The sequence below is a fragment of the Loxodonta africana genome, chromosome 23 (genome assembly GCF_030014295.1).
Source record: "Loxodonta africana isolate mLoxAfr1 chromosome 23, mLoxAfr1.hap2, whole genome shotgun sequence".
Lineage (NCBI taxonomy): Eukaryota > Metazoa > Chordata > Mammalia > Proboscidea > Elephantidae > Loxodonta > Loxodonta africana.
In genome coordinates, this window is record NC_087364.1 from 60149011 (window position 1) to 60161460 (window position 12450).

Consider the following 12450-nt stretch of genomic DNA (forward strand, 5'->3'; position numbering starts at 1 on the left):
TTGAAAACTGTCCATGTTTTAAAGAACATGTTCTAGATTAAAGGAGACTAAGCAGACTGGCAGCTAAATGCAATGCCTCTTCTTTGATTTGACCCTGGGTTAGAAAAAAAATCAGTTATCAATGACATCAAGATAAGAAGAGAATACTGAAGACTGAATATTAGAAAACAGTATTGTATTAATGTTAAATTTCCTGAGTATAATCGTTGCATTGTGTTATGTAGGAGAATACTCTTCTTTCTAAACAAAGCTGAAGTATTTAGGGCTAAGGGTTACAAGGTCTATAACTCTCAAATGGTTCAGCCAAAAAATAATAATAATTTGTTGAGAATGGTAAACATTGCAAAAACCCATTTGAATCTCTTTCACTGTATTATTTTTGCAACTCTGCAAAAATTGATTTTGAAATATTTCAAAACAAAAAGATAAAAAGGAGAAGCAAGTCAGCCAGAAAAATGAGGTAGAAGTTGTTTTACAATTTACATTTACCAAGTCATCTTTGAAAATATCCTTAAAGAGCTACAATTTTAGACCACGGCTGTGGTCAGGAGAGCATCTTACGTCAACCGCCACACAGACAAAAACAAAGCAAAAACTTCTTTTACAAGGAAGATAACTCAGTTGTAAACTCACGAGAGCTGGAATTGTGCATTCTAACTTTGTTTACAGCCCTCTGGTATTTTGTACACAACAGGAAATCAAGTCAGAACTTTCTAGAACCTGGAATGAAGAAAGGTGAGCCTTTACATTGTAGCTGGGAAAAAAAAAAAACTTAACCCAGAGGACACAGTTGCTATTGTCTACCCTTGACATACTGGTTCACCATAAACCACAAATATCCCCTGAAAAATACTAGGAAACAGTAGCTCCAATAAAATATTAGATATATAATTATAGCTTAGGAAAACCATAAAATAGTACAGAAGCCTGAGGAACACTCCTACAACAAACAAAAGATACTTTAGGGACTATTTTTATTTTTATAAATCCAATTACCTTTGACAGCTTCTTTTATTACAGCAACAAATTGAACCCAGAGAACATCAGGATCAATTTCAACCCAGCCAGTTTGAGGGTAAAGACTTTCTACCTATTTATGAAAAGAAAAGATTTAGTAAAAACAATATTAGATCAAGTCAGTTAGTAACTGGGTCTTAAGACTGGTTAAAATAATCAACTACATACAATTTATTGCCTAATGACTTTTTACTGTTAAAATAGAAAAAAACATAGATGCAATAAAAAAGAACTATACACAAAATAACCATAGTTATTTACCTTTAGTTCACGAGCATACCAAAGATTTTAGCTATCTTCCATTTCTTTATTTTCCAAGTTTTCTACAATGAAGATGTGTAGTTTTTAAAGACAGTTTTAAGTTGGAACTGACTCGATGGCACCTAACAACAACGGTGTATGTAATAAGGAGCCCTGGTGGCACAGTGGTTGAAGTGCTCAGCTGCTAACCAAAAGGTTGACAGTTCAAATGCACCAGCCTTTCTGAGGGAGAAGGATGTAGCAGTCTGCTTCTGTAAGATTTACAGCCTTGGAAACCCTATGAGGCAGTTCTACTCTGCCCTATGGGGTCTCTATGAGTCAGAATCAACTTGACGGTCGTGGGTCTTTTTTTTTTTTTTTGGTTTATATATGTAATGCTTTCAATTTTTTTTCTTTCTTCTGTTTTCAGCATTTTCATTATGATATGTCCATGTCTAGAATGCTTTGGGTTTATACTATTTCGGGTTTTTTGAGCTTCTTGATTATATAGATTTTGAACATTTCACTAAACTTGGAAAGTTTTACAGCATTATTACTTCAAGTATTTTTTTCTACACTGAACTCTTTCTCTTGGACTTCGATTACACAAATATTAGCACCTTTTGCTATGGTCAGACAGGTCCCCAAGGCTCTGTTCATTTTTAAAAATATTTTTCTGTCATTCAGGTTAATTTCTATTGATCTATTTTTAAGTTTTTTGACTTTTCCCATCATCTTCATTCTGATATTAAGCCCACCCAGCAAAATCTTAATTTTCATTATTGTATTTTTTAATTCTAAAATTTCAGTTTGGTTCCTCTTTATGTCTTCTATTTCTTTACTAAGACTACCTGCCTTTCCATTTGTTTCCCTTACTTCTTGGAGCTTTTTTATAATAGGTGCTTTAATATCTTTGTTAGATATTTGGGTCGTCTTGGCATTGATAGCTACTGACTGTACTTTCCCATGTGAGTTGTGATTTTTCTGGTTCCTCATATACGTTGTAATTTTGGATTGTGTCCTGGACATTTTTTGTTTATTTTTATTGAGCTGAAGTTTGTATAACATAAAATTAACTATTTTCAAGTGAGCAACTCAGTGTCATTTAGTTCCCAAAGTTGTGCAACCACTACCCTTATCTAGTCCTAATACATTTTCATTAGCCAAAAGGGAAACCCGGTACCTTTAAGCAGTTACTTCCATAGTATTTTGGACATTTTGATAGTACATTTTAAGACCGGGTCTTGTGTAAATTGTAGGAATAATATTGATGCAATTGGACTCAGGCCACAAATTCCTACCAGTGTTCTGTGGGATATGATTTCAGTGTCAGCTCTGTTTTTGAAATTTTGCAGTGCTATTTAGATTTGTCCTGTGTGTGTGCCACCCTTGTCAGTGACTATCCTTTATTTATGTTCTTAACATTTTTGGTATACTGTTTAGGATTGTATCCACATAAGTACATTTTTGAGGAGAGCCTAGGAGTTCATATGCAGCTTTGTGGGGTTGCTTTCTCAAGTTGATCCTTCTCTGAGGTCGCCCTGGTACTTTTTGTTCCCTGAGCCCCCCCCTTTTTCATCTCCCCTCTGGCCAGAAATCTGGAGCTTCTGTTGTCCCATTTGGCTGTCCACTTCCTGTAACCCTAAATAGTATAAATCCAAAGCATTCCAGACACAGACATATCATAATGAAAATGCTAAAAATTGAAAGCATTACATATATAAACAAAAACTAAAACAAAAAAAAAAAACCCCACTACCATCAAGTTGATTCTGACTCATAGAGACCCCACAGGGCAGAGTAGAACTGCCTCATAGGGTTTCCAAGGCTGTAAATCTTTACAGAAGCAGACTGCTACATCTTTCTCCCTCTGAAAGGCTGGTGCATTTGAACTGTCAACCTTTTGGTTAGCAGCTGAGCACTTCAACCACTGTGCCACCAGGGCTCCTTATTACATATATTGCTGTTGTTAGGTGCCATCAAGTCAGTTCCAACTCATAGCAAGCCTATGTACAATAGAATGAAACACTGCCCAGTCCTGTGGCATCCTCACAATCGTTGTTAGCCTCAGGCTCATCGTTGCAGCCACTGTGTCAATCCATCTCTTTGAGGGTCTTCCTCTTTTTCACTGACCCTCTACTTTACCAAGCACAATATCCTTCTCAAGGGACTAATCCTTCCTGATAACATGTTCAAAGTATGTGAGACATAGTCTCGCCATCAGAAGCATTCTGGTTGTACTTCTTCCAAGACAGATTTGTTCATTCTTCTGGCAGCTCAATATTCGATATTCTTCACCAACACCACAATTCAAAGGCATCGATTCTTCCTTACTCATCATCCAGCTTTCATATGCATACGAAGCAACTGAAAACCACCACGGCCTGGGTCAGGTGCACCTTAGTCTTCAAGGTGACATCTTTGCTTTTCAAAAGTTTAAAGAGGTTTTTTTGCAGCAGATTTGCCCAATGCAATGCATCTTTTGATTTCTTGACTGCTGCTTCCCTGGGCGCTGATTGCAGACCCAAGTAAAATGAAATCCTTGACAACTTCAATCTTTTCTCTGTTTATCATGATGTTGCTCATTGGTCCAGTTGTCATGATTTTTCTTTTCTTTATGTTGAGGTATAATCCATACAGAAGACTGTGGTCTTTGATCTTCATTGTAAGTACTTCAAGTCCTCTTCACTTTCAGCAAGGAAGGTTGTGTCATCTGCATAACACAGGTTATTTATGAGTCTTCCTCTAATCCTGATGCCCTGCTCTTCTTCATATAGTTCAGCTTCTCGGATTATTTGCTCAGCGTACGTATTGAATAGGTATGATGAAAGTATACAACCCTGATGCACACCTTTCCTGACTTTAAACCACACAGTACAGGGTCAATGATTTGAATAACTATGAATTTACCATCAGAACCATGAAGGCCAGAAAGAAGTAGCTCAATAATTTTAAAATGCTAAAAGAGCTGTCATCCCAGGATTCTACATCAAAATTCAGATAGGATTTTTTTTTTTTGTAGAGATACTCCAGATGATTCTAAAATTTATATGAAAAGGCAAAGAACTAGGATAGCCAAAACAATATTGAAAAACAATAAAGCTACAATTCTCAAAATAGTGTACTATTGGCATAAAGGAGCCCTGATGGTGCCGTGGTTAAGAGCTATGGCTGCTAACCAAAAAGTCCACTAGCCGATCCTTGGAAACCCTACGGTGTAGTTCTGTTCTGTTCTATAGGGTCACTATGAGTCGGAAATGATTCAACGGCAGCAGGTATTAGCATAAAAATAGACAAATGGATCAATGGAACAGAATAGAGAGTCCAGACATAAAAAGCCACACAAATATGGCTAACTGATTTTTGACAAAACACAAAGGCAATTCAATGGAGAAAAGACTTTTCAACAAATGGTGGTGGAATACCTAGACAACCATATCCAAAAAAAACCTCATAGCTTACACAAAAATTAACTCAGAATGAATCATATATCTAAATGTAAAACATTGTTTAAAAGAAAACATAAGAAAAAAATCTTTGTGACTTGTGGTTATGCAAAGAGTTCTCAGACGTGACACCAAAAATATAATTCATAAAACAAAAAAAATTGATAAAATTAGACTCTGTCAAAATAAAAAACATTTGCTCTACAGAAGATACTGTAAAGAAAATAAAAAGACAAGCTGCAGCTGGGAGAAAATGTCTGCAAATCACATACCCAACAAAACATGTATCCAGAATAGAAATCACAAAACCCAACAGTAAGAAAACAAACCCAATTAAAAAATGGGTAAAAGACTTGAACAGGCACTTCACCAAAGAAGATACAACCACCCTCACTCAAAAAAAACAAAACAAAATGAAACACCACACCCACTGCCATAAAGTCAATTCCAACTCATAGTGACCTCATAGGGTTTCCAAGGCTGTAAATTTCTATGGCAGTGGACTGCCTCATCTTTCTCCCGCAGAGCCCCTGGTGGTTTCCAACCACCCACCTTTTGGTTAGCAGTCCATGGTTCTTTAACCACTGCGCCATACGTACGTGATGATATTCAACATCATTAGCCATTAAAACAAAACAAAAAAAAACAAACCTGATGCCATCTAGTCGATTGTGACTCATAGTGACCCTATGGCAATTTGGTAAATGCAAATTACTATATTTCATTAGAAAGCACAAATAAAAAAAAAAATACTAACAATACCAAGTGATACCAAGGATGCGGGAAAACTGGAACTTTTTTTTTTTGCCTATTCCGACTCAAAGGCAATGGGTTTGGTTGGTTTGTTTGGGTGAAAGTATACAGCACAAATTGGTTTCTCATGCAAAAATTTATACACATATTGTTTTGTGACATTGGTTCCAATCTCCCCATGTGTCAGCACTCTCCTCCTTTCTACCCTGGGTTCCCTGTGTCCATTCATCCAGTTTTCCTGTCCCTTCCTGCCTTCTCATCTTTGCTTTTGGGCAGGTGCTGCCTGTTTGGTCTCCTAAACTAGACTGAACTAAGAAGCACATTCCTCACATCTGTTATTGTTTGTTTTATAGGCCTGTCTAATCTTTGGCTGAAAGGCGGACTTTGGGAGTGGCTTTACTTCTGAGTTAGCAGGGTATCTAGGGGCTATAGTCTCTCAGTGATTCCTCCAGTCTCTGTCAGACCAGTAAATCTGGTCTTTTATGTGTGTGTGAATCTGAATTGTGTACTACATTTTTCTCCCACTCTGTCTGGGGCCCTCTACTATGATCCACTATGATCCCTGTCAGAGAGGTCACTGGTGGTAGCCTGGCACCATCTAGTTCTTTTGGGCTCAGGGTGGTGGAGGCTGTGGGTCATTTGGTCTGTTAGTCCTCTGGATTAATACTTTCCTTGTGTCTTTGGGTTTTTTTTATTCTCCTTTGCTCTGGATGGGAACAACGTATGTATCTTAGATGGCCTCTTGCCAGCTTTTAAGACCCTGGATGCTACTCATGCAAGTAGGATGCAAAATATTTATAAACTATGTTATGCCAGCTGACCTAGTTGTCCCCTGAGACTATGGCCCCCAGCCCTCACCCCCAGTAACTTGGTCCCTCAAGGTATCTGGATGTGTCTAAGAAGCTCCTATGATTTTGTCTTGGTCTAGTTGTGCTGATTTCCCCTATATTTTGTCCTTCCCTTCACTGAAGTTAACACCTGTCTACTACCTAGTTAGCGATTTCCCTTTCACACCCCTTCCCTCTCTCATAACAAATCAAAGTTTATTTTTTCCTGTGTATAAACCTTTTCTTGTGTTTTTATAATAGTGGTCTCATACAATATTTGTTCTTTTGTGATTGACTTATTTCACTCAGCATAATGTCCTCCAGATCCACCCAGGCTGTGAGATGTTTTGAATTTTCATCATTGTTCTTTAGTGTTGCACAGTATTCCATTGTACGTATTATCATAATTTGCAATTGGAGCTCTTATACATTGCCGGTGGGAATGCAAAATGGTACAGCCACTCTGGAAAAAGTCTGGCAATTCCTTATTTAATTAAACAGTCACTTATCATATGATCCAGCAATCCCACTCTTAGGTCTTTACCCTCAGTTGGAACTCTTATACATTGCCGGTGGGAATGCAAAATGGTACAGCCACTCTGGAAAAAGTCTGGCAATTCCTTATTTAATTAAACAGTCGCTTATCATATGATCCAGCAATCCCACTCTTAGGTCTTTACCCTAGAGAAACGAAAACTGACGTTCACATTAAAACCTATATACGAAAGGTAATAGCAGTTCTACTCATTCATAATCCCCCCAAACTGGAAACAGCTCAAATGTAGTTTAACACATGAATGAACATGGTACATCCATGTAATGCAACGGTACTCAGAAAAAATAAAAAGGAAGAGACTATTGATAAACACAGCAACATGGACAAATCTCAAAGGCATTATGCTGAAAGAAGCCAGTCTCAAAAGACTACGTATTCTATGATTCAACCATTACGACATTCTTGAAAAAAATAAAACTATGGTCAGGGAGAACAGATCAGCGGTCATCAAGGGTTAGGTATGTGGGGGGGGGGGATATAACTACAAAGGGGTATCACAAGTGAGTTTTTTTGGTTAATCTTATGTACGTGTTCCAGCTTCTCGACAGGAGAGAGATGTGGCAGTCTGCTTCATAAAGATTTACAACCTTGGAAATCCCATGGGGCAGTTCTGCTCTGTCCTATAGAGTTGCTACAAGTCAGAATTGATCAACAGCAATGGGTTTATATATGTGCTAAAACTCAGAACAGTACACCAGAAAAAAGCCAATTTTATTATATCTTACTTTAAAAAAATTAAATAGATAAGGTCTATAAAGCAAGCAATAATACACGGGAGGAACGTGCACCATAGTTCAATCGTGTATACGAGACTAAATGGGCACACAAACCCAAAAGCAAAGGCGAGAAGGCCGGAAGGGACAAGAGAACTGGACGAATGGAAACGGGGAGCCTGAGGTGGGGAAGGGGAGAGTGTTGACACATCATGGGGTTGGGAACCAATGTTGCAGAACAATTTGTGCATTAACTGTTTAATGAGAAATTAATTTGCTCTGTAAACTTTCACCTAAAGTATAATATAAATAAATAACAACTTACGGCTTCCGGCTAAAATGATGGCAACCTTATATATAACAGAAAGAAACCCTGCCCGGTCCTGTGCCGTCCTCGTGATCTTTGATATGTTTGAGTCCATCGCTGCGGCTATTGTGTCAATCCGTCTCATTAAGGGGTTCCCTCATTTTTGTCGGCCCTTCCCTTTAACAAACATGATATCCTTTTCTAGCTATTGGTCTTTCCTGATGAGGTATCCAAAGTAAGTGGGGCGAAGTCTCACTAACCTCGCTTCTAAGGAGTATTCTGCTTATATTTCTTCTAATATGATTTGTTCATTCTTTTGGCTTGTTGTGCACCATCAATTTGATTCTGACTCACAGCGACCCTATAGGACAGAGTAGAACTGCTCCCTAGGGTTTCCTAGGCTGAAATCCTCACGGGAACAGGTCACCAGGTTTTTCTCCAGCAGAATAGCTGGTGGGTTTCAACCTCCGACCTTTCAGTTAGTAGCCCAGTGCTTAACCATTGTGCTACCAGACCTTCTTAGGTACTCCATAAATGTAAGTTGAATGAATGAATCAACATATGAATAAGTGGTCAGAGTAACACCCATAAGCAGAGAGCAGAGTTTCTAGGCTAGAACCCTGGCGACACTAAGTACCTCTGAAGGCTGGGATGGCCAATGCAGCTAACATAGCACTGGTTCAAAGTCCTCATAAGGATCCCCAGTTCTCTTCCTTTAGTCCCTACAGCCAGATCACTGCCCCTCCTTGAACCTGGCAGTGGGTAAGAGGTTTATTCTAAGAAGGCACTGAATCAGAGGAGTTCTGTGCCTACAAATACCAGGTACAGCTGCGTACTTGGAATAGACACGGTACTGAAAAGATTAACAGATAACCAAGATCACCATTTTAAGGAAAATCTCTAACAGGCAAGAAACGGCCAAAATAAAGAGGATAAAAAAGGAGCTCTGAGGGAACAGTGACAATGTGGGTAGCAGAAGGGTGACACACAATGATGTGAAGAATCTATTATTTCTCAGTAAGCTCATCAAAAACAGATTTCCAGAAATCCACTCCCTTTCCACCAAGTGATATTTCTGTCATTTCTACACAAGACGTTTTTCAAGACTACTGTAATATCCCTTTCCCACCCCCAAAAAACACTCCGTGCGAATATTATAGCTTCGGACTACAGACCTCCAGACTAACAGTGACACCAAGAAAAGCGGTGAGTCCAATGCGGCTGGGAATGGTTTATGGACCCGGTGGTTCTTGTTCTCCCTAACAGTCCTCACATAAAAAGATGGTGCCCACCCTTCTCCAGGGCCACTTCCCCCTACTCCACCAAATCCAGCTCACCACCCCCAGACACCACGCAACAGTGAAATCTGTTTCTCTACTGAAGGAAGGTCAAACCACAATTAGACCAAGACGATGATCGAAATTAAGAAGAAAATTCGTGTTGCTGGTTAAAACAAAAGACGACCACATAGCTCGTCTTCCAGGAATGTAGAGGGCACACAGTACTGAAGACTGCCCTGTCCAACCCGTTTCTCACGTAGCTTCACGTTCCACTTGGGGAAAACATGATAAACGTTCTTCATGTTTAAAAATTAAAAATATCAAATACTCATAGGATTTCTAACACGCAATACTATTCTAGTATTTAATGCTAATATTTAAGAGTTTGAAGAAACAAATTAAAAAATACAAATTATTTTTTAAAGCTAAAAATGTATCTCTGCTGTTAAACATAAAAAATGAATGTCACAAGAAATAAAATTGTAGTCTTCTGAGAAGCCTAACACAAGCCCCCTAATGTAAGAGTCTATGTCTGGGATTTCAATTTTAACCACAAGCCTATTTTGTTCTTGCCCCTGAGGGTGATCACTTTTTTATTTTTCTTTTCTTTTCTTCTCCTTTCTTCTTAAAGCCATTTATTTGGCAATACTAAGCAAATTCTATAGTAAGAGGTTTTAGGTTTCTCTTATATATTCTTTTCCTTCGTAACAGTAGCAGAGTTGTGATTTTTCACTTGAGAAAAGAAACACAATCAAGTTCAGTGCCTAATCCACAGGGCCCCATGAGGCAAACTGAATTTCTAATGCTCTAACTGTCATTGAGTCATTATTTATTCAGCACCTATGAGGTAATAAACCAGATGCTGAGTAGTAATGCCGACCAATAAGACCCTCTTCCCTAAGGAACTCAGCTATCTGAAGTGGGGACCAGGTCTTTTTTTTTTAATTCATCGTGGACCAACTATTTTAAAGATATGTAATTAAAACAAGTTTCTAGAAAAATAAAATGAAAAAAAAAGACATACAAAATAAAATCCCATGTTTTATGATAGAGACAACCGACATAAAATTACTCTGCCAAACTGCTATGCAAGTTTCTAAGCACTTAATTTTTGTTAATTTATCTCAACCCATTAGCCCAGGAACCACACTTTCAGAAGCACTGCTATAAACTCCTTTGTTTAAGACAGCGCTTTATCATTTGAGGGCAGGGACTTTTTGTATTTCTATTTACTCACATTATTTTTCCCAGATACCCTTCCAGCTTAGAGTCTGAACAAATCATACTAGCTTCCTGCCACTCCTGATAGTCTTGATTCATCTTTGAAATTTGTACCTCATCTCTAAAAGACTAATGATTCATCCCAAATTATGTCCCAACTGTGAAACTCTGCTTCTTCAATTTTTTTTTCTCCCTCTAGTTCAAAATATTTCAAAAAAACAAAAACACTGCTTAAAACAGAATTACTTTGTGTTATGAGTTATGAGAGAGGCTGGAGTGAAAATATCATTGTGCTTGAGATAAAGACTAAGACAAAGAGAAAGAAGGAGCACAGTGTCTGCCTTTCATCTGTCTTCTAAGGTGGTGTGTAGGGAATCCAGGTGGGCAGTGTGCCTGCCAGCTACCAGAGAAGGGACAGGGAGCTGCCGCAGCCCCAACTTACTGTCCTGGTCCCAAAACCTGAGTGGAAGTCTTCTGTATACTCAGAACAAACGATCAAAGCAGTCACTACTAGCACCCTGGCTGGAAGCACAGATGGGAAGAGGGTGGGACATCAAGAAAACAAGGAGTCCAGTGCTGGGAATGACCTGTGTAACTATGGCTCCTGTGTACCCTAACTCTTCTAACATAAAGAGATGTTGGTATTGGAAAGAAGAGTAAATAAGAACAACTATTATCCAATAGGAGCCCTATTGGCACAAACGGTTAAACGATTTGCTGTTAGCCTAAAGGTCAGCGGTTTGAATCCACCCAGCGGCTCCTGCGCAGAAAAGATGTGGCGATCTTCTTCCCAAGAAAACCCTATGGGGCAGTTCTACTCTGTCGCATGGGGTCACCATAAGTCAGAACAACGAGTATCCAATAAACAAAACTCTGTGCTGACAACTGTGTTAGAAAGTAAGGCTTCATTCAAATGAGAACAGAAGAATCATTCACCAATGGGTTGGTTGCTGGTCAATATTATTAACAGTTCAGGGCTTTACTAATAACAAGCCAATGACTTGGTAGGTTTCTCAAACCAGAAACAGATGCCACTATGAATTCTCAAAGATGGAAAGGAGAAATGAAACGACAGCACAGCCTTCAAACTTGCTCGCTACCTCTAACCCACGCCCGAATCAGTCTCCAGCATTTTGGTGAGTAGTTAGTCATGACAACTGAGGAACAGACAATACATTTAAGTTCCATCAAGATGGAAGAAATGAAAAGGGAAATAGAGATGGGGATGGAGGTTTTAACAAGGAAGTGCAGAGAAAACCAAGCAAGTCACGAACCACGCTCTGGCTGGATCCGCGCAGCCTGCCCTGTCCTGAGAGTCAACCCCGTCCCAGCCAGGTGAGGCCCGACAGGTGACTGCCCAGGTGACAAGGAGCGAGTGTGCGGCCCCGGGAACCACGCGGGGCCCCTCCTGCCCTCAGCCGGCGCGAAGGGCGCGGAGGTCCAGCCTGGCCCGGGCAGGGAGGGCGGGGATCCGAACGGTGTGGCCGCGCCCCTGGGCCGAGGGCCCGCGGTGCTGCAGGTGGCCGCGGCAGGGCCGGTGGAGGCAGACCCGCCCAGTCGCCCCTCGCGACCCGAAGCCCGCTCCCCGGTCACCTTCTGCGCGCTGGAGCCGCGGATCCGCGCCTCCCGGTCGTAGACGTGACAGCGGATCACCGAGCTGCCCACGTCCAGCCCCAGCACGAAGCCTGCGCGCAGCCGGTCTGGCGCGCCCTGCTCTGGACGCTCCTGCTCCGGGGCGTCGGGCAGCCCAGCCATGCCGGCTCCGCACGCTCCTCGCGGCTGCCGCCTCGTCAACCAGCGAGCGGGCCAACGCGCTGTAAAGCCCCGCACCTCAGCGGCCGGCCACCGCCCCCGCCACGCCCCGTCCCGGCCCCGACACTCCCCCGTCCCGCCCCCGACACGCCCCTGTCCCGCCCCCTCCGCCTGATCCGGAGGCGGCCCCACCCCGGGCCCGGCTGTGGCCCCGCCCCGACGCGGTGACGTCACGGCTGCGCAGGGATCCTTGCGAGACCGGCGCCGGCGGCGCCTTGTGGGGCGGGTGGAGGTGAAGCGGCGTGGCTCCCAGGTCGTACTTGGGAGGAGTCGGGCTT

General features: G+C 41.2%; 1 protein-coding gene across 3 annotated transcripts in view; it reads right to left on the reverse strand.

The window, feature by feature from the left end:
- Nucleotides 1-12144, reverse strand: part of GK5 (glycerol kinase 5) — an 86231-nt gene extending 74087 nt beyond the window's left edge. The window contains exons 1-2 of one of the 3 annotated variants that reach the window (XM_023555467.2): nucleotides 11954-12143; nucleotides 997-1090 (exon numbers count right to left, since the gene is read on the reverse strand). In XM_023555467.2, coding sequence (XP_023411235.1) covers nucleotides 997-1090; nucleotides 11954-12115 — 256 coding nt within the window. In that variant the 5' untranslated portion in view covers nucleotides 12116-12143. Of the gene's footprint in view, nucleotides 1-996; nucleotides 1091-11634; nucleotides 11815-11953 lie in introns of those variants that run through there. The other 2 variants (XM_064275537.1, XM_023555468.2) reach the window with 2 other exon arrangements.
- Nucleotides 12145-12450: the final 306 nt, after the last annotated feature.